The sequence below is a fragment of the Peromyscus leucopus genome, chromosome 8b, assembly GCF_004664715.2.
Source record: "Peromyscus leucopus breed LL Stock chromosome 8b, UCI_PerLeu_2.1, whole genome shotgun sequence".
NCBI classification, from domain to species: domain Eukaryota; kingdom Metazoa; phylum Chordata; class Mammalia; order Rodentia; family Cricetidae; genus Peromyscus; species Peromyscus leucopus.
In genome coordinates, this window is record NC_051086.1 from 62,508,759 (window position 1) to 62,530,831 (window position 22,073).

A 22,073-nucleotide genomic window follows, 5' to 3' on the forward strand; every position below is an offset into this window, starting at 1 on the left:
GGTAGAGGGACTGGAAAATAGCTCAGCAGTTAGCAGCACACACTGCCCTTGCAGAGGACCTGGGCTTGGTTCCCAAAGCATCAACCATGGCAGCTCACAAGCTTCTGGAACTCCAGTTCCAGGGGGTTCTGACACCCTCTTCCATCCCTGCACAGGCAAGGTGTGCAAATGGTGTGGTGTACCCATGCAAGCAAAACACTCCTACGTATAAAATGTTAAACTTGTTAAAAGGTAGGAAACAATCAAGAGCCGTGACGGAATCCTGGGAAGGCTCAGCCAGGCAGCAGGGAAAGATCACAGGGTTGCAGTTTCCCCTGTGTGGCCAGATTTCAAACTTGCACCACCACGGTCCATTATGCTGGGACACAGACCAATCAGGTTGCAAGTTCAACCTCAGGCTATTACCAGCAGATGGCCCTGTCAGCAGCTAGTTTCCCCATGTGGACAGGGGGACTCTAGGCTGGGACACAGCATATCCAACTACCAGCTCAGGGACTAGGCACTCACACATTCATTACTTCATTTAAAAAATATGTCTAGCCGGGCGGTGGTGGCGCACGCCTTTAAACCCAGCACTCAGGAGGCAGAGGCAGGTGGATCTCTGTGAGTTCAAGGCCAGCCTGGTCTACAAAGTGAGTTCCAGGAAAGGCGCAAAGCTACAAAGAGAAACCGTCTTGAAAAACCAAAAAAAAAAAAAAAAAGTCTAAATGCTTGGCCTGCCTATGTGTCTGTCTGTGCACCATGTACATGCTTTGTGCCATCGGATGCCAGAAGAGGGCATCAGATCCTCTGGAACTAGAGTTACAAGCTGGTTGTGAGTGCTAGGAATCGAACCCAGGTCCTCTGGAGAAGCAGCAAGTGCTCTTAACCACGGAGCCTTTTCTCCAGGCTACACAGTAATAAGCAAAAGTGTGACGGCATAGGGATGAAGAAGGGATTTTTCCAGAGAAGCAGCCTCCACCCATTCACTTCACTTGTGGGTTTCCCATCTACACACATATTTCTACGTAACTATAGATGCTGCGGGCAGACAACTTTGCCATCTGGGTATTTATTTTCTCTTAATGTAATGCTGTAAACACGGTCAGGCTCTTTTCCCAGCCTTGTAAAGCAGCATCTGGGTCCGTAATAACCGATGCATGGCCCAATCACCCATCCAGCTACGGCACACGTGATTAGCCACGCCCTCGCACTGGACAGAGCTGTCTTTTCCCCTCCTGTACAAATAGTCTGAATATGTCTCATAAACTCTGCTTTGTTGCTAAGTCGTCGCCTTACGAGAAGCTCCCTGGGGAGACAGGACTGGACCAGACTGGACCAGACGCTGCGTACCGTGTTCTCCAGGACCATGTAAGAACAGGAACATCAGGACAGACCAAGGAGGACCTCCCATGCTGATGCTCAATACACACTCGTGGAATAAGTAAGGGTGACTCACCCACCTGATGACCTAGCAGTTGGCAGACCCATAACCTGGCAAAACCAGGGCTCCGCCACCTGCCCAGAGTCGGAAAATACACTTTGTGTAAGTCAGAAACATGGCTTTTTAGATCAGGTTTGCATCCTGGTCTCCATATTGTTTTTTACTCAAGATTAAGGGGAAAGGTTGGATGTGGTCCACCCACAGAGTGCTTGCCTGGTATGTGAGAGGCCCTGGGTTCCATCACCCTTGGCATGAGCCAAGGATGGTGGTGCAGCAGTCAGGAAGGTCAATAGTTCAAGGTCATGCTTGGCTACATAGCAAGTGAGAGGCTAGGCAATGCCACAGGAGAGACTGTCTCAAAACAACAACAACAAAGCATAATAAAAAGAATTTTTAAAGTAAGAAATAAGGTGCTGGGCATTGTGGTGAACACCTTTTCATCCCAGCACTCAGGAGGCAGAGGGAGGTGGATCCCTGTGAGCTCAATGCCAGCCTGGGCTATACAGTGAGACCCTGTCTAAAGAAAAGAAATGCAAGCCGGGCGTTGGTGGCACACGCCTTTAATCCCAGCACTCGGGAGGCAGAGCCAGGCAGATCTCTGTGAGTTCGAGGCCAGCCTGGGCTACCAAGTGAGCTCCAGGAAAGGCGCAAAGCTACACAGAGAAACCCTGTCTCAAAAAAACCAAAAAAAAAAAGGAAAGAAAGAAAGAAAGAAAAGAAAAGAAATGCAAAGAATGAATCAAGTTGCAAAACAGTTTCTACAGGACAGAGGCAGGGCCCACCGAAGCGTTCACACAGCACCCCAAACCTTCCTTCTCCTTACTCTTCTATTTTCACAGGCCCTCCCCGCTCCTTTCCTAGACTCTGAGTCCTGGGAGCAGAGGCAGGCATGCGGCACGCCCAGTGCAGGCTACCTCAGTCTCCTTCAGGGCTCTCCAGTGAGCTAGGTCCGCGCCCTTGGGCTTCTGCAGCCGCTTAGCAGACAGCACAGTCTGCCTCTTCCTTTACGGTCTGTGTCTCCTGTCAGCACTGAAGTGTTCGCCCCCCGGGGCTTAGTTTTACCCACTGTCTTCACAGTTATTCCACCCCACCCCACCCCCGAGACTCCCAGCAGTGCCCAACCCAAGTGGGCGCTAATCAAATACCTAATGAGAAAATAAAAGGCAGGCTGGGATTGCAGCGTGCACACAACCCTGAGTTTGATCTTAGCCTCGAGTAAGTCAGTATGGTGATGCACACCTGTAATCCCAGGACTTGGAACGTGAGGTGGGAGTATCAGAGTTCAGAGTCAGTCTTGGCCAAATAGCCGGTTCAAGGCTAGCCAGGGCCACGTGAGAAAGGGAAGGAGGGAGAAAATGAAAAAAATAAATAGCAAATTCCCGTGTGGAAATATTCTTATTCTGGGTCAGACGGTGTGCTCTACACAGCTCATCTCAGTAGCTATGAACAACAACTCTATCATAATCCTCCCTTAAAAATAAAGAAACGATTGCCCAGGCAGGCGAAGCGACTTGCCCCCAGACACAGCCGGGAGCCAGAGTTTGAGCTCTATCGAGCGTCAGAAGCTGTGGTCTCACCTACTATGTATGGTGTTGCTGCCCACCCACCCTCCCGGCTCAGCAGCCCAAACCAGACATGGTCAGTGAGCAGCCAAAGGCCCTACCTACATCCTGTGATCGAGAGGGGAGAGGAGGAGGCAGGGCCAGTGAGGCTGGGGAATTGGTCCCAGGAGCCTTCTCTGGCCCCACTTCCCCAGGGGAGCAGCAAGCTTGACGTTCGGAACCCAAGCGGACCTGGTTGGATGGCCCCAGAGTGGCGGGGGACAGTTTGCTACAGCCTGTGGGACTGGGGCTTTGGGCTGCCAGAGCAGGAAACCGATCAAGAAAACTGGGGTCAGAGCGGAAACTGGGTCTAAGATGCAAACTACCCAAGGCAAAGTCTGGATATCTGAGGCGACCGAGTCTTTCTAAGAGGAATCGGAAGCCACTCCGGTGAAGGAGGAGGGCTGAGCGTAAACGACCACACTTCCATTAGTCACATGGCAAGCCGTTAACACGTGTGGCTTTCTGTGCACAGGGATTACATGTGCATGAACAGCCCCCGCCCCGCCCCTCCTCCCTCCTCCTCCCTTCCCCCTCCTCATAAACCACCAGCCGACCACACAGAGAAGGTTTCTTATCCCCTCAAAGACAAGTTTCCATTTGCCAAGTGGAGTCACCCTGCTCTGTTCTGTCCCCTTGGCCTGGGTGAGTCAGGGCCACCAAGGGGAATCTCCCTGGGCACTTACCACCTTCTTTTTTAGTAAGGTCAACCACCAACACTTAAAATACAGCTGTGCCATGCGACACCAACCATACTGCCTTGCTCTTCACAGAGAACACTGTGGGATTCGAACCTGTGCTTGGCTCTGTGGAATCCAGTGCACCCCCACCAGAGCCTGCTCCTCACAGGAGGCCTCTCCCCAGCTTCCTCTCTACCCTGACTCTTTTCTGTTCCAACACTCTGTTTTTGTTGTTTCGTTTTCTGTCCTGTTGACAACTCTACAGTCTTCAAGATGGACAGAAAGGAGAGGTGTTTCAAAGCCTTTCTCCCAGCATGATTCCTATCGAACACACTAATCACTAGCAAATATGGGGAGGGGGTACGCACGTATCACAGCACTCACGTGGACGTCAGGGGACAACTTTCCGGGAGTCGGTTTTCCTCTTCCACCATGTGGGTTCTGAGGATCAGACTCGGGAGTCAGGTTTGGCAGCAAGCGCCTTTACCCACTGAATGATCCCACCAGTTCCCAAAGCCCAAAATAGGACCCAAGGTGAGGCAGATTCCTGAAGGGTGCAGTAGAATACAGCAGTATAAATCCAGGCAACTCTAGACTCCACCCGTGCCCTCAAGCCTGATTTCTTGATCCACAAGGTGGACGCACAGAGTTATCATGACTCCAAAATTCACTCAGAGAACTCCTGGGAAAAGTGTGTTGTGTCAAAATCAGTCAGATCCATCTCAGGCTGGCCCTCACTGTGGGGTGAACAGGGAGCCCAAATTCTCCTCCTTCCAGGATCCGGCCTTCCTGTCCATTTAGTGACAAACTCCCATGCAGGGAGCTTTGGGAGCTGGTTAACTCTGACCAACCCTGGCCCTACTCACTACAACAGAGCTTATGAGCCTTTCAGGACCCTCCAAACAAAACAATGGCCAGCCTCTTCCACCGGCCAGTTCCCCAGAACTGCATGAAACCTGCAGCTCTCCAGATGAATACATTCCAGGCTGTCCGAAAAAGATTTTGAAGGGTTTGGGACTATGGCTCAGTTGATAGAATGCTTAACCTAACATGCATGAAGCCTTGGGTTGGATTCCCAGCACCATAAAAACTAGGCATGGTGGGGCACCCCTATAACCCCAGCACTTAAGAGGTAGAAGCAGGAGAATTGGAAGTTCAAGATCATCTACATAGCAAGTTCAAGGCCAGCCTGGGATACATAAGATCCTGGCTCAAAAAATAAAAAAATAAAAAATAAAAAAAGATAAAAGACATTTTGAAGCATCCATCCACTCAGATTTCACACTCCTTCTTTGCCCACCCTAAGGAAAGAAAGCCAAGAAAAACAATACAATGTCAAGCCAGAGGTGGCAGGACCCTCCTCTAATCCCAGCACTCAGGAGGCATCGGTAAGAGGGTCAAGAATTCAAGCCCAGCCTGATCTATACAGCAAGCTCCTATCTTAGAAGACCAAGGGCTAGAGATACAGTTCAATTGCAGAATACTTGCCCAGCATGCATCAAACCCTAGGTGGGGGGAAGGGAAGAAGAGGAGGAGGAGAGGAAAGGAGGAGGGGAGAGGAGCAGAACACAACGCCCAGGCCCACCCTCCTGGCAGGAGCTAATGCCAAAGTCTTCGTAAAGATGGGGCAGCTCAGGGGGTTTCCCACGTCTTCTTAGGCACTGTTTCCCATAAGCGGGTGCCAGATAAACCACACCTGGTCTCCGCAGCCCTGCATCAGAGCTGGCCACCTCAGTTCCCAGCTCCTCCCTTGGCAGAGGTCCAAGGCGCCCCCAGTTGGGCTGGGACCATACTCTCGTCCCCACGGTGAGGGCTGGCAGCACCAGGTGCATTTCCCAAGACCTTACACACCTCGGTGCAGAAATGAGTCAGCCAGGCAGCCTGGGGAGCCTCAACCTCCTTCGCACCTCACTGACACCCCCTGCGGGTTTACTCAGCCTCACATGCCCCTGCCCAGCCAGCCAACTTGTTAGAGTCAATACACCTCGCAGACAGGTTCGCGCCATGCCACAGCGCAGTGTCCAGGAGAGGGCTGAGGAGATGCGTGGGGAGGAAACCCCCCTCCCTGCTGCCACTGTGCCCCAAGTACCCAGTCCGGCCTCAAGTACCCAGTCCGGCCTCAAGGCTACCACACAGGACAGTCTGTCTGCCTAGACCCTCTTCCCAGCTGCGGAGGCATTCTTGTTCCAGGACACACACACACACACACACACACACACACACACACACACACACACACACACACACACACACCTCCTCTCTGCCCACTTCCCACTCCTCTCGGTCCCTGGCTTACTGTGTCTCCTCCCACCAGAGAGGTCCCGCCCAGCCTTCCCTGCTAGGCTTTCCCAGTGTCTAAGGGAGCGTTCGGCACACAGCAGCTGCTCAATAAATACTGAATGAACGCACAGGTGAGAAATAAAAAGCAAATGCAAGATAAAGAATGATCTAACGGGACCAAAAGAGGTTTAATAGAGGGTATGGGAAGAAATGCACAAATAAATGGATTAGAAAACAAAGAAGAGAACTGGGAGCTGGCGCACGCCCCGAACTCCCAACCTCGGGGGTGGAGGCAGAAGGATTAACAGTTTAAGGCCATGATTGACAGCCATGGGGGGTTGGGAGGGGCACACAACACAGACACTCCAGGCTCTTCAACCTAAGATTTCCACTCCTGGGAAGTATCCTAAGGAAATGAGTTCAGAGCAGGAACAACAGAGGTGCTCGGAGAGGCTGACTCCAGTCACACTGTTGAAACAGCAGGATTCTGGAAACAACCGAAATGTCCAAAAACAGCGGCAACACTCTGGCAGGCGGCAGCGCCGCCGCCGCCACCACCGCCGCCGCTACCGTGAGAAGTGTGACACAGCAGTTAAAATGACAAGACCGGAGGGAACGTGGAAAGGTAGTGTGCTTTAAAATAATGCTAAGCAGAAGCCAGGCCTGCTGGCTTAGTCCTGAAATCCCAGCTACTCTAGAGACCGTGGTTGACAAGTTCAAGGCCTGCTACAGAGTCACCCGAAGGTCAGCCTGGGTGACTGAAAGTCCGGGTTTCAAAACTGAAAAAGTGAAAAGACACCATTGCCAATGTCGCTCATTAGGAAAGCGCTTGTCTATCTTACGTGAGGCCCTAGGTTCCGTCCCCGAGCCTGCAAAAGGTTCATTGATGCTGAGCAAGGAAACGTGTATGTGCGTTGAATTTCTTCTTAAATACTGCATGCTGTGCCATGAACCCTCTGCATCTGGGTAAGTTCTCACAAATGTCCAAAATAGCTTTGCACTCTCCTTATCTATCAGAAAGAAAAAAACACAACTACACAGAGAGCTGAGCAACTTGCCTGAGGTCAGAGATAGGAAGGAGTCAGGAAATGACTCTGTCACACTGGCCCCAAAGCCCATGCATACCCTGTATCCCCAGAGTGGCCCTTCCCATAAGGACATCATGCCTGTCTGTGTCTGAGAGGCTGAGCTCAGAAATGTCCAACAGTCAAAAAGGACAACACAGCACCTGAGACACTGCGGAACGCAGCAGAAACCTACAGGACCAAAAGCGAGCCACTGTGGTTGTCCAAAGACCCCGAGAAAAGCCATGAGAGAGCAGTCAGCAAAACCTGGCTTCTGGAAAAACCAGGCGGAGCCAAGACACAGACCTGCAGAGGCCAAGGAAGCTCCGGCTGGGTCTTGGATCTCACTCAGCCAGTCTAAACCAGCAGGGATGAGCAGAAGACAACATCCACCATGAAGTGCCACAGCTTTGGGGCACTTAATCCGTGTATGTTAAAGCGCCCTCATCTACCTAATGACAGGGAAGGAAAAGTAAGAAAATGTGCCTGCACCATGGAAAAGAGTGGACAGGCCATCCAGGTACCTCACAGACCACACTCAGTGTGATTATAGGATCCCAGCTAGGTCTTGGGGCAGGAGGAGAGCCCTGAGAATAAAGAAGTCCTCCATTACTAAAGGACCTGGCTAGAGTGGGAGATGGCAGGACTGACAGAGCAGAGTGGGACAAGCTTGGGGATCGTGGGATGGAGAGCCTGGGACAAGCTTGGGGATCGTGGGATGGAGAGCCCTCCTGGTCAAGGGATACAGGCGAAGCCCTGCCTGGGCTACCACTTCACAAGTGGGCTTCCTCAGAGAGGGAACAAGGCTGATGACCAAGACTGGCCAAAGCTGCTTCCTGTAGAAGCTTCCTCTGGTGGAGAATCACTACGAGGTGTGTATGGGGGTAGGGGGTTGGGGGTGGGGGGTGTCCTTCAACACATCCTTCTCTCTACCTTTGCATGTTTGAATATTTCCACAATGAAGTTTAAAAACACATAGCTAAGCACGGTGGTAGGCACCTGTAATCCCAGAACTCAGGGGCTGAGACAGAGGACTACCTTGAGTTCAGAGGCCAGCCTGAGCTCCAGTGCAGAGATCTTGTGTCAAACAAGGGGTGGAGAGATGGCTCGGTGGTTAAAAGGCATCTTCGGGTGTTCTTTCAAAGGACACAAGTTCAATTCCCAGCTCCCGTGTCAAGAGACTCACTCACAACTACTTGTAACTGCAGCTCCAGGGGGACCTGGTGCCTCTGGCCTCCACAGGCGCTTGCACTCACTTGCACACTTGCACACACAGACACAGACACACAATTAAAGACAAAACTAAAATAAGAAACAAACAAAAAGGCTGAGATGACAAGATAGCTCAGGAGTAAAGCACGTGCTGTGCAAGCTTGAAGACCCAAGTTCAATCCTAGGAAACCACGTAAAGGAGAAAACTGACGCGCTCCCTGGTGCATGTACACACACACACACACACACACACACACACACACACACACACACACAAAGCTTTTTTTTTTAATTAAGCTGCATTGCACAGGCCTATAATCCCTGCACTTGGGAGGTGGAAGAAGGAAAAGTTCAAGGTCATCTTCAGCTACAAAGTGAGTTTGAAGCTAACCTAAGCTGAGGCTCTGTCCTTCCCCCCGCCCCCCAAAAAAAAGCCAAGCAGTGGTGGCACAGGCCTTTAATCCTAGCACTAGGGAGGCAGAGCACGCAGATTTCTCTGAGTTCAGGGCCAGCCAGGTCTCCAGAGCAAGTTCCAGGACAGCCAGGACAACACAGAGAAACCCTGCCTCCAAAAAACAAAAACAAAAACAAAAAGGCCACCCAGCTTCAAATGACAGCTCTGCACATCCTGGGCTGCGCAACTCCTCACGCTCCAGTCAACTGAAGCTCCTTGCACCTCGGTTCCTTTCCTGCCGAAGAGGATGATGGGAGGGCCTGCCACACGCACCGGTGTGAGGAGGATGCGCCAGAAAGTGCTCCTAGCAAGGAGGCCAGGGGAGTGAGCAGGCAGGAAAGTGCCAGCTACAGTGACACATCCATGTTAGAGCAGGTACTGAGGGGCGGTTTAGAAAACGCCATGTCCACCTGACTTGGCGATCTGGGGAAGAGGGGCGCCGCCACTTCAGGCAACAGAGAGGGAGCAGAGGCTGGAGAGGCTGCCCCAGCCAGCTTCTTCGGGCCTAGGGGGACAGAAAAGGCTCCGCCTCTCTCACAAAAAAGCCACCACCAGCAACAGGAAGCTGCTTCCTTTCCTCTCCTTCGGAGCCAGCATTTCCTTTTTTGTTTGAAAAAGCATTCCTTGTCTGCAGCCCTTCCCCTCCCCTCCAGCCCCAGGCTCAAACGCACCCACAGCCATCTGTATGTCTCCCACTTTGTTTTCTGCCAACCAGGAATGGGGGAGGGCGGGAGGCGGGATGCCCAGGCAGGCAGACCTCTCTGTCTTCCAATGGTGGAAGGATGCAGTGCCCAGGAGACCCCTGCCACCAAATCTCAAGCACTGTCCTCAACAAAAGGCCACTTCTCCCAATGGCTGAGTCCACTGGGGCTTGGGCTCCGTGCCACCCCCAAACCCTGCCTTGTACCTACAGTTTATAAAACACCTACAATAAAACCAATACTGGCTCCACCTGGGCCTACAGTTTCTGGTCTCTTTCCTTGGGGGGTGGGGGGGGGGCTGGGGGAGAAGCCCTGGAGGAGTCCTTAGGGAAGCCCTGCAGAACTTCTCAGGACCTTTAAAACAAATTCTTAGCCTCTGAAGTTGTGGGTGGTAGGGAACCAACATAATACATTCTCTACTTAAAGCCCTCTTCCAGAGGAGCATCTTGCAGTATGGAAAAGGCTCAAATCAAGCCTTTTGGGACCCCAGGCTTAGAGGGACAGTAGTCTAAGATGCTGTCCAGTGAGGCAGAGAACACTCAGATCACTTTTTTTAAAATGGGCTGTAACTGGGGCTGGAGGGTGATGGCCCAGTGTTTAAGAGCACCGGCTGCTCTTCTGGGAGGCCCTGGTTCAGTTCCCAGCTCCCACATATCAGCTCCCAAACACCTGTAACTCCAGTTCCAGGGAATCCTATGCTGTCTTCTGGCCTCTGTAGATACCAGGCACACGCACACACACACACACACACACACCCTGCCCCCCTCTCTCTGTCTGTGGATCAGGATGTAGCTCTCTTTTCCTGCACCGCGCCTGCCATGCCTCCCCTCCACGGTGATAATGGACTAATCCCCTAAAACTGTAAGCAAGCCCCCATCGCAATGTTTAATCTTCTAAGAGCTGCCTTGGTTATGGTGTCTTTTCACAGCAACAGAACAGTGACTGAGACACACACATAAAATAATAAGCCTTATAAACGTAAAATGATTGCTAACTTTTTTTTTTTATATATAACGAAATTCTCTCTGCATGGGGCAGGCATGGTGGTATAGGTCTGAAATTCCCGCACAGAGGAGGCCACGGTTCCAGAAGGATCACTGCAACTTAGAGAACCGCCTGGTCGAAACAGCAAGTTCCAGGCAATGAGGGCTAAATAGGGGGGTTATTTAGATAGAGACTGTCTTTTAAAAATGAGGGGAAAATCTAAAACTCAAATTAATCAGCTAAGGTGGTTTCAAAGCCTTCAGATACAGTAGAAGACCTCGCCACCGCATAGGCAGGCAGCTTACCTCACATCTGCAGAAAGCCAAACCCTCCCGATCAATAACCTGCCAATACAAGCCTGCAGTTGGTGCTGTGTGGAAATTCATTTTTCCTAATCAGAGCTGGCTGGTTCCTGTACTGCATATTTTATTCCCCATTTCCCCCCTTAAAACTGTGAATTCAAGTGTTAGCTCATTCTTGTCATTATTCCCAGGGCAGAAAAATGAAGGGGTGGGGGTGGGGGGCAGCATACAAGTAGAATGGCTTCGACGTGGCAATCTGCCCAGTTAAAAACGCTCTGCTGCCCACCAACAGCGGAACAGAGAGAACGCAGACATGTTCAAACGCACAGGTTTGATGGGTGGAGGTGGTGGTGGTGGTCGTCGAGACTGAGACGTCTTTTCAATGCCTAAGAATCCATGACACAGTTTTCTCGGCTCAGTAGCCGGCCCCAGAGGAAGCCTCTGCATTTCCACCTGGGTTTTAGCATAGAAAAAGAAGCAAAGAGGATGTCGGAAACGACCATCCACACAGCACCAACCGCAGGCTTGTATTGGCATCATATTGATCGGGAGGGTTTTCTCTCTGCAGATGTGAGGTAAGCTGCCTGTGTGGCTGTGGGGTCTCCTACCACATCTGGAAACAACTAGAAAAAAAAAATCATATCTCTTTCTTTCCTCCGTTTTTTAAGCTCGAGGACAATTTTATGAGAATGTGAAAGGAAAAACAAGACAGGCGGGTTATAAATCACCGGAGCTGCTGGAAGGAGGGAGATGAGAAGATGAAGAGAGAAAACTACGCTTTCAAGGAAGCGGTTAGGTCCGGCAATGGAGGAACCGGAGGGGGTGCTTCGGGGAGCAGGTGAGAAGCCCAGGGTGTGCAGGAAGGCAAGCTTAGGCTTTTGGCCAGTATCCAGAAAAAGATAAAGAAAAGGAAAAAGTTATGCTTCTCTGAGTAAGTGAAAAGTGAGCAGGCCACATGACAGGCCTCACCACATAGCCCATGGCTAGCCTGGAACTCACACTATAGCCTAGAGACCAGGCTGGCCTTGACTGTGAGACGCTCCCCACCCCCAACACCTCTCCGAATGCTGGCACTGAAAGCGAGTGTCATCAGGCCTACGTCATTACGATTATCTTGACAGCAAAACCAAGGCTGGATATCACAAAAACACACCATGTACATGAAGGTTTCATACCCCAGGCTCCTCAGGAGGGAAGGTTTGCAGGAGAGCTAGCTGTCAGTGAGCAAGCCGTGAAAGAACAGAGTCGGGGCCAAAGACAGTCCATTCAGTCAGACACCAGACAGTCTGGGTGTGGTGGTGTAAATAGAAAGGATCCTCCATTCAGGCGGAGCCAGGCCTACACAGGATACTTCAGACAGCTCTCCAAAATCCCACCCAACCCCCAGGACCCCTCCGACTAGATGGAGCAGAGAAGGCCAGGCCATGCTTCCTCTCCTAGGAACTCCTTAGGACAAAGTCTATGTCTTCCCTGTCAGTCGGTCAAGATCAAAGCGCTGTCTGGTGTCACTCAGGAGAGAGACTCCCAGCTCAGGGCTCTTCTGTTAACCACTGTTAATTCTCCCTAACAGGTACTCCACTTAGGCAAAGGTGCTTACTGCCAAGTCTGCTGACCGGAGCTAGATCCTGGGACCAACTCCTTCCTACAAGTTGTGATCTGACCTTCGCTTACACACTGTGGCACACACACCCACATCCACACATCCACATACATAAAGAAAGGTAATTTAAAAATCAATGTGTTTAAAAACATTTTCTTTAAATGGACAGACACTGGATAGCTGAAGATTCGGCTCAGTGGTTACAAGAACTGGCTGCTCGCTGGGCAGTGGTGACGCATGCCTTTAATCCCAGCACTCGGGAGGCAGACAGAGCCAAGCAGATCTGTGAGTTTGAGGCCAGCCTGGTCTATGGAGCGAGAAGCAAGACAGGCACCAAAACTACATGGAGAAACCCTGCCTCAAAAAACCAAAAAACCAAAAACAAAAACCAGTAATAATAAGAACTGGCTGCTCTTCCAGAGGACCTGGGTTTGATCCCCAGCATCTATATGGTGGCTCACACATCTGTTAACTCCAATTTCAGGCAACCTGACACTTTCTTCTGGCCTCTAAGAGCACAAGGCACATATATGGTGCACATACACACATGCATGCAGGCAAAACGCTCATATGTATAAAAAAATTTTAATGTAAAGACACATACTAAATATATTCATACATTTTTAATTCAGCAAAATCTTACTTGCATCAAGATATGCCATCATGTCAAAAAAAATAAAAATAAAATAAAAGTCAGCTTTGAAAATTGGAATAGGCTGGCAGTGATGGCACACGCCTGTAATCCCAGCACTCAGAGGCAGAGTCAGGTGGATCTCCATGAGTTCGAGGGCAGCCTGGTCTACAGAGAGAGTGTCAGGAGAGCTAGGGCTACACAGAGAAACCCTGTCTCAAAAAAACCAAAAGAAAAAAAAAGAAGAAGAAGAAAATTGGGATCTGGTTAAAGGAACGTGTGGCATGGTGCATGACGGTCACTCATGGTGGCACTGCAACGTGCACATGTTGAGGCAGAGACACCTACAAGGCACACGCTGCAAGCACACGCATGTACCTTTCCACGCAGAGGCACAGTAGAAAGCTAGGAGTCAGGGGGGGAAAAAAACGGTCCCAGGGCTTGGCTCTGACAGGCGGCATAATAGGTGATTCTTCTATTATCTAGCACGGTTCCCTTTTGCAGAGGGAACATGTATTAATGTGTATCATAAGCACCTGCAATTAAAAGTAGCAAGTTAGATAGATATTCTTTGTCTCAAGAATTGCTCAGAAAGAATAACACAGATAACCATTAAAAAAGAAAACAAAACTGAGTGAGCTCGGCACAGTGGTGCACACCTTCAGTCCCAGCACTGGGGAGGCAGAGGCAGGAGGATCTCCAGGTTCAAGGCCAACCTGTCTACATATCTAGTTCTAGGACAGCCAGAGCTGCATAGAGAAACCCTGTCTCAAAAAAAAAAAAAAAAAAAAAAAAAAAAACAAAAGAAAAAAAAAATCTCTGAGTAAGTTGATCTCATAGCAGCTTCTCCTTTCTCAGAATGAAATCAGCAGGGTTGGGTGCCCCACCTCCTGCTTTGAGAATGTGCTGAGCTGAATGGGAGGGAAGTCATCCACCATTCAAACTCAAAGGCTGGACAGGGCAGTCACCCATCAACTCAATGGGCTGGAATTGAGCCAATCCTGGGCCAGTCCTTCATGGCTGACCAAATCCTCTCCCACCCCTCCCAACAGCAGTGTTTCTAGAGGCAGCTAGCTGCCAAGGTTGCAACAGGAGTTCCCAAGACCAGGGTGTGGTGTGGTGGCACACGCCTGTACTTTCAGCACTGGGGATGCTGAGGCAGAAAGATCACTGCAAGTTCAACACCAGTCAACTCAGACTCAACTATCTACTGACTCAGGCTCTCTGGCTCTCCTAGCTCCCGTTTCCCGATCTTCAAATTGGAAATCTCCCAGGCTGCAGAAAATGGTCACTGTATGAAAGCATATGTTAAGGGCTACTGGAGGACTTCACACGGAGCGCGTTCAAGAATGTTCCTCACGTATGTGGACGCTCTCATTGCGGAGGTCACTCCCATGAACGTTGGTGCACCTGCAGCTAGGAGGCATTCCATCCCTCCTCTGGGCCGCAACCCCAGCCTCCAAGTCCCCAGCCCTCCCTGGCTCACAGCCTTCACACACAGACATCCTCCTTAGGCATCCTGTGAAGGACATTTGGGAAGTGGGTCTATCCAGAGGAAAAGTCGCCAAGTGAAGGCCAACACCCTCTGAACTAAATGTAAAAAAAAACGGGACAGACAATCTGCCCTGCAAGGACATTTAAAACAAAAACAAAAACCACAGCTCAGGGGGCTGGCAAGATGGCTCAGGGGAATAAAAGGGCTTTTTCAGCTAGCCTGATGACCCGAGTTTGATTCCCTGAACCCACGGGGTAGAAGGAGAAGACCGACTCAACCAAGCCGTGCTCTGACCTCCACAAGCACGCCGTCGATAAACCAAGGTAACGAAACCATTTTAAAGCTCAGCCCAAGGACCCAACCGAGGCTTTGTCACCTTCCCACACATCTGCAGACACCGCCAGTGTCACCACAGGCCAGCACCTTTGTGCATGCTCCCTCTCTGGACCACAGCCAGCAGGCAGGCAGGGAAGCATCTGGTATGGAATGCTGCTTCCCAGGATGATGAGCCAAACCAGGTGTCTGAGAGAGGAAAGAGCCCTGCAGCCAGGAGGCGTTCCGTCTCTATCCCAGGCGGCAACCCTGGCCTCCAGGCCCCGGGTGCGGACGCGATAAGGTCTCCCTCCAGCCAGCGGCAATCCAGCCCTCCATGGCTCACAGCCTTCACAAACAGCACGTCCTCCTTAGGCGTCTTCTGAGGGTCAGTTGAGAAGTGGGTCTGCCCAGGTTAAAGGTCACCAAGGTGAAAGTTGACACCAAAAGACACAGGCCCTCAGCTCCATGTCCCTTTGGTGATATCTGGAGTTTCTCGGGCAAAAGGTTAAAATCAAGGCAGAGGAATGATTCTCTCCAGACACTACCTGGGTTAGGAAAAGAGAACCAGGTTCTAGTCGCATCCTTCTAGGGAAGTCTGACTTGGAAGCAGTCACCGAGGCTCTGGCGATGTTTCCTATGGAACCAGTAAGTCAGACTGACCGATTCTACGGGATTCCTAACTCAAGGCCCACTCGAAGCTCTCTGCCATTCATGGTAGTGGAGGCCTTGCTGTTCACCTGCCTGGTTACCCCTTTAGATGGAACATGCCCCTCACATCCAAAGACCCCACCTACCAGAGTCCAGGTAGCCACCAGCTGGGATTACCGTCAGCACATCAGTAGTTACGGAAGGCCTGGCCAGTGAACACATCCTCCCACTCTTGGTAGTTCCACTGGAGAATTCCAGGGGTCCCAACACAGAAAGAACACTCTGAACTCTGCCCAGCCCACTGGATGAAGCCTCTCTGCTTTCCAAGCACAGCAAAGTCTCCAAGGTACCTGCTCAGGGAAGTGACCAAAAGCAGAGACTGTCCCATGACTGCTTCTCTTAGCCTCTCTCCAGAAAGGACTCATGAGCAAAGAAAGCCCTTGAGGGACCCTGCAACTGGGACAAGACACCGAGCCTGTTTGTGGGAGGCACTAGTACACTGGCAAAAAGAAACAGACTCCAGAGCACCAACCATGTGAACAAGCATGAGACAACGTGAGTGAATGCACTGTACACCACTATCTCCCCCCAGAGGGGACCCACAGGGAACCCACAGATGGGGCCAACAGACCCAGCTGTACAGAAGCCAGGTGCCCCTCCATGGGCACAGCTGGAGAGTGACAACATCCCCCCTTGCTTCATGGAGTAGTGGTCAGACCTCTTGAGGGCCTGCCAGAGACAGGGCACGAGATTCTACCCCATGACACAGCCCCACAACTTCATTCCAGAAGTCTCCTGCCTGCCCTTTCCTTTTTGACAGGGGAAATGTGTGTGATGAAGTTGGTGGAGCTTCAGTAAATCCTTAGAGGTTGAGAGGAGGCCAGCACACTGCTGGGCAGGCAGGGGGTGAACATTAAACCTTGGCTCCTTTCTCCTCCTCTTAAATGTAGTACTGGAGATTTAAACACAGGGTCTTACGGATACCAAGCAAGTGTTCTATCACGGAGCTACACTCCCCACCCGGTTTAATTCCCTTTTCGACCTGGACTGCTCCACAGAGCAAAGTCATCAGCAGGTAGCATATCATCATGACCTGGGACCTTCACAAGCAGCCTCTCTCTGGTCAGGGTCTCACAGGGGAAATCCCACACGCTGTTGCTCTCATCAAGAGTTTTTAGCTAAGAAGGGCCAAAGTGGGCTGGGCCTCTTGAGATTCTGCCAGAAGTCTGATAGAGTTGTATAAGCCAAGCTCTTTAACCAGACACCTGTGATCCTGGCACTCAAGAGACAGAGACAGAAGACTAGCCACGAGTTCAAAACCAGCCTAATCTGTATGCTGAGTTCAGCCAAGGCTACATAAGACCTATCCCTAGGTTACACACACACACACACACACACACACACACACACACACAATCAGAAATCTGGGGCTGGAAAGGGGGCTCAACAAAAAGTTGAAAGAATTTCCTGCCCTTGCACAGAATTCAAGTTCATTTCTCGGCATCCACCAGACAGTTAACCTGCAACTCCAGCTCCAGGGCATCTGATGCCCTCTTCTGGCCTCCTCAGGCTCCTGCACACATGTGGTGCACATAAAGTCACATAGAAACACTTTAAAAAAATCAGAAACTCAAGAGGACATTGAGACTAGCCCAAGTTAGGTGCCTTTCTACATGCTGCTGGGGTGAGCTGCCCTGATCCAGCCTTCTGGGATTGCCTCCAGCCATCACCTGGGGAAAATCAATTCTATGTGCTTCTTCTCCTAAAGGCACCCTGTACATCGATGTCGCCAGGCCCCAACCAGAAAGTTTATAGCTGGACTTTTGGTAGCAGGGCAGACAGACTCCATCAGACCCTACAGCTGAAAGCACTCCGTCTCCACTTTACAGAGGGGAAGGTTGAGAGGAGAAGTTATCAAGCTTGCCCAAGGTCGACAGAAACAGGACCAACTACAAAGCTGTGTGGGCCTTCTGTTCCCCAGCACACCGGCGGTCAAGATGCTCACAAGAGGAAAGGCAGCTCCTACACAAGCTGTCCAGTACATCTGGTTTTTAGTGCTGTTCTTAAACAGGGACATCTACACAGAAGAGCATATACAAATGTTTAACTCAACCCAACTGAGTGTGTGTGTGTGTGTGTGTGTGTGTGTGTGTGTCTAAACCACAACAGAATGCAGAGCTTTTCAGAAACAGCCTGAAGGGAACCACCCAACCTCTTCCAAGCAGATGGGGAAGCTGAGGCCCCAGGGATGAAGTGATTCACCCAAACTAGCTGGTAACAGTCCCAGGGAACCAGTTCCGAGGTCAAAATTCCCATTTGAAATGTCACCCAAAGTCTTGTCTTTTCAGGGACCAGAAAGACCCTTCAAATACACTGCAAAGAACAGGGCATGTGTCCTGTTCATACTGCACATGACCCCTGGGCCTTTGAATACCACCAGGGATGACCTCACAATGCACCCAGTAGGGAGGCTGCTGCCTAAACAGCTGAGAGGCCTAACAGCTGGAGGCTCTGGGGTATCCTAAATGCCACAACTTTGTCAACATTAGAAAACAAAGAAAATTGGCAGAGAATAAAGAGTAAGCCATTCTCCATACACCCTGGGATTCAGGAGCACCTCAAAGGGACATGGGGAGGACCAAAGGAGGCCAACACAGAACATTCTCTCTGCCCAACAACGCATCTTGGCTTTCTTCTTTGCATTGGTTCTGGGTTTCTTATTTAATAAGACGGTTGGTTACATCTACAAACAGCTCAAGACATACACTGCTGGACAAGACCCCGGAACTAAGACACACAGGCCTCCTATTGTCTCAGCTTCAACACTGAACTTTGTGGGGCACACACACTCAGCTGTGTTCAAGAAATCCACATGCAGAAAAGCCCAGTGCAGAGCTTTGTGGGTTTGTTTTTTAAGCAAAGCCCTGGTCGGTCCTGCTATAGCAACTGTAACAAAAAAACAATAATAATAGCCAGCCCTGGTTGGAGTCTCCCAGTGTCCCTGGCTTTGTGACTTTTCTGAAAATACAGCTAAGGGAGAGTCACCCTGAGCATTTTGGATCAAACAAGAATTCAGGCTTGTGGTGTGAAGGAGGGAGGACTGGTCTTGTAATAATTACAGCAATCACTGGCTGGCTTTATGACAGCTGGCAGATGCAATTAGCAACGTTTTGTGTGTGTGTGTGTGTGTGTGTGTGTGTGTGTGTGTGTGTGTGTGTGAGATCACATATCTAATAAAACAGACATCCTCAGACCTACAGGAGCGCAGATAAGACAATGCCAAGCGAGGAAAGACCCTTCTTCAGGACAGAGCTATTAACTGACCCCTGAACTTTCAAAGGTCTTCCCGTCCCTGCAAGTGTGCTGGGAAGGCACTAGTTTTTCCTCCAGTATGTAAGGGGTGGGGGAGCTCCCCCTTCTGAAATCCCAACCACCTTGCTGGCTGGTCCTTCCAAATCCTTTTAATGCTGCACTTCCCAGCTATAATTTGAGAGAAGACAGCTCACACATCTTATTTTTCATCGCACTCCAGGTCATCTGTCAGCAACCCCCCCCCCCTTAAGTAGTGTGTTCTTACCAAAGGTTCCCTTCCCCGGTATAATCCTCCCTAGGCCAAAGCCCAACGTTTGGGGTGGCGTGGGGAAGTCAATGGGTAATTTCAATTAAGCAGTGAACTGCTATGACATCGCGAAAGAAAAGCACCCCAACGCCTCAACAGCAAAAATGCTGTTTCAGCAAACACTTTTTGAAAAGTGGCAGACAAGACCTGGTGGAAAGGAAAGGAAACAGGACAAAAAGAGTGGGTAGTGAGGGAAAGTCAGTGCCACCGGGCGACGCTCACACTTCAGGGGACGTCCCCCCATCACCCCAGCCCACGCTACCGGGCTTAAGCACACCGAGAAAAGTCCAGCGCGTGATTCAGTGGGACAATGACTACTATGGGCACTGGAAATGGAGTGAGGGCGGAGAGGGGTTTGCAGTGGGATGCCCGCGAGCATCCTACCCGGCACGCGGGTTCTAGAGCCTCCATCCAGGCCCCCACTATAACACCCCTTCCCCCAAATCTTTCCAAGGTGAGCGCTGGTCGTAGGTCCTCAAGCCACCGCATCAGCGAGCTCAGGCAAGGGAGGAAGACTCTAGCCAGCAGACCCGGCTGCAGGATGCAACTCGGGAAGGAAAGCAGCGGGGCGGCTCCCGGGGCACAGCCGGATCGGGATCACGAGCGCCGCGGCCCCTTACCTCCAGGGTCCGGATCTCCTGCTGCGTGAGGTCGTTGGACACAGAGCACTTGGTGCGCAGCCCGCGCAGACTGCCGATGGAGATATCGATGAGCTTCTGCAGCTGACCGCACTGCTGCAGCGCCCGGCTGGCCGCGGCCCCTGCGCCCCCGTCCGCGGCCGCCGCGGCGCCCCCGCCACCGCCCTCCTTCTTCTCACCCATCGCCGCCGCGCGCAACGCCGCTCTATCCATGCCTCGGCATCGGGGCCGCGGGGAGCCGAGGCGAGGAGCCCGGGAGCACGGGCGCCTCGGCAAAAGAGCCTTGAACCGGGAGGGCTGCACTAAAAGCGCCCCCTCGGCGCCGCCAGATCCTGAAGTCCTAAGAGCCGGCCGCCCAGTCCGCTCCTCCCGCCGCCCAAACGCGGCGGCAAAGCGAAAGCCTCCGCGACCCGACGGCTGCGGTTGCCGGAGCCTTTAAGCGGCCGCGGGGGCCGGATCGAGGCCGCGGGGCGTGCTGGGACTTGTAGTCCGCGCCGCGCCGTCTGCCTCCTGGCCCGCGCCCTCGGGGCCCCGCCCGCACTCTGGCCCCGCCTGCCGCCTAGGAGGGGGATCCTCTGCGCCTGCTCCAATTCCTGCGCATCGTGGTCTTGGGAGCCTGGTTCCCCATCCTCCTCAGTTCCTTCACTCCCATTTTCCACCTACTACCACCTTCTCACACACGCAAGCGCACACATATGAGTAGCTTCCCACGACTGGCGAATGGGGTGGGGCAGGGGCTGATGGTTCACACTCAGATGAGCCCTGTAAAGTGGGATATTGTATGGGAATGCGCTAAGGATGTAGCTCAGCGGCAGAACATTTGCCTGGCAATCATAAGGCCCTAGGTTTAATTCCCCAGCACTATCGAAGGAAAGGGGAAAGAACACCTCCACCCCCCACCCACATCTAGTTCTCACAACACTTGACCCTGAGTTGTGCTTGTGTTCGCATAGACCTTGACCCTGAACGGTCTATACTAAAGTTAATGGACAGGCAAGGAGAAAGGACTTTCTTCTGCGTTCCATTTACTCAACAAAGTAAGTTTAGAATCTCATACCCTGCAGATGACACGTGGACAGCACATTAATTAGTTAAACACTTCTAAGAGTTTTCGGAGCAGAGAGAACCTGAGTTCAAATTTGATTTCCACCACTCCACTGCTTGTTATGTGAACTTAGGCAAATGGCTCTTCTCCGGGTTTCCCCTTCACATCAGAAGAGGTCACAGCCACCTAACCCGGGTTTCTAAAAGGGAGATTATGTTTGCACAGCACCCAGATTAATTATTGGCATCTGTGGTCATGTATAAACGCTAGCTCCTTGCTAAACTCAGACTTCCTGAATGAAATCCTGAACCCAAGCAGTCAGTGGCTACAGCGGTGGTATTTCCCAGTACTTCCCAACCCAGCATTTAAGCCTCGCCACACCTGTTCACTCTCCTCTCCTATCAGTCTGTCTCATCTACCAATTTTTTTTAAAAAGGGAAAATGAAACCAAGTGTGGTGTCACACATGTTTAATTCCAGCACTCCAGAGGCAGAGGCAGGAGGATCTCCATGAGTTCAAGACCAACCTAGATCTACATAGTAAATTCAAGACCAGCTTGGGTCATATTTCTATCTAGTCAGGTCTTGCCTCAAAGGGAAAGTGGTGTGGTGGAGAGATGGCTCTCCAGTTAAGAGCACTTGCTCCTGCAGAGGATCCAGCCAATAGCTCACAATCCACCTATAACTCCAGTTCTAGGGTCTCTGAAGTCTTTTAAGCTATGTAGGCACCAAGTAGTCACATGGTGCACATACATACATGCAGGCAAAACACTCAAACACATACAATAAGATGAACCTAACACAGCAAAACAAAATCACTGTTACAGCAAGGTGTGGTAGCTTATATCTATAATGCCAGCACTCTAGAGGCTGAGGCAGGAGGATTCCTCACTTGAGACCAGCCTAAGCTGTATAGTGAGACCCTGTCTAAAGAATGAGGATGATACAGCAATCCCCCTCGGCATGAACAAGCGCCCTGTGCTGTACTTACCAATCCCCCAGCCCTGACTTTCACCTTAGCCCCACTCCAGACCCTGCATTTACCCTGAAATAAAACTGGGACGGTGCTTTTTCAAGCTTGAGCAAGCATCACAATCAGCCAGAGGGCTTGTTTATCCTTGGATGATAGCCCCAGAGCCTGTAGTTTCCTGATCCATAGATCCGAGACTGGGTCTTGAGAATTTGCGTTTCTAGCACATTCTTGGGTGGTACTGATGCTGCTAGTGTGGATACCATGCTTTAAGAAGTCACAGTGCAGGACAGCTGTTTAGCTTGACCTGTTTAAGGGCCCCCTGGCAGTGGGATCAGGATCTGTCCCTGGTGCATGAGTGGGCTTTTTGGAACCCAGTACCTATGGTGGGTTCAGCCTTGGTTCAGGGTGA

The 22,073-nt window shown here is 51.3% G+C and overlaps 1 protein-coding gene across 5 annotated transcripts in view; it reads right to left on the reverse strand.

The window, feature by feature from the left end:
- Positions 1–20,088, reverse strand: part of Ksr1 (kinase suppressor of ras 1) — a 136,950-nt gene extending 116,862 nt beyond the window's left edge. For 3 of the 5 annotated variants that reach the window (XM_028866910.2, XM_028866909.2, XM_028866911.2), the window contains exon 1: positions 19,630–20,087. In XM_028866910.2, the coding sequence (XP_028722743.1) occupies positions 19,630–19,860 (231 nt within the window). In that variant the 5' untranslated portion in view covers positions 19,861–20,087. Of the gene's footprint in view, positions 1–19,629 lie in introns of all 5 variants that reach the window. The other 2 variants (XM_028866908.2, XM_028866907.2) reach the window with 1 other exon arrangement.
- Between the last annotated feature and the right edge of the window lie 1,985 nt (positions 20,089–22,073).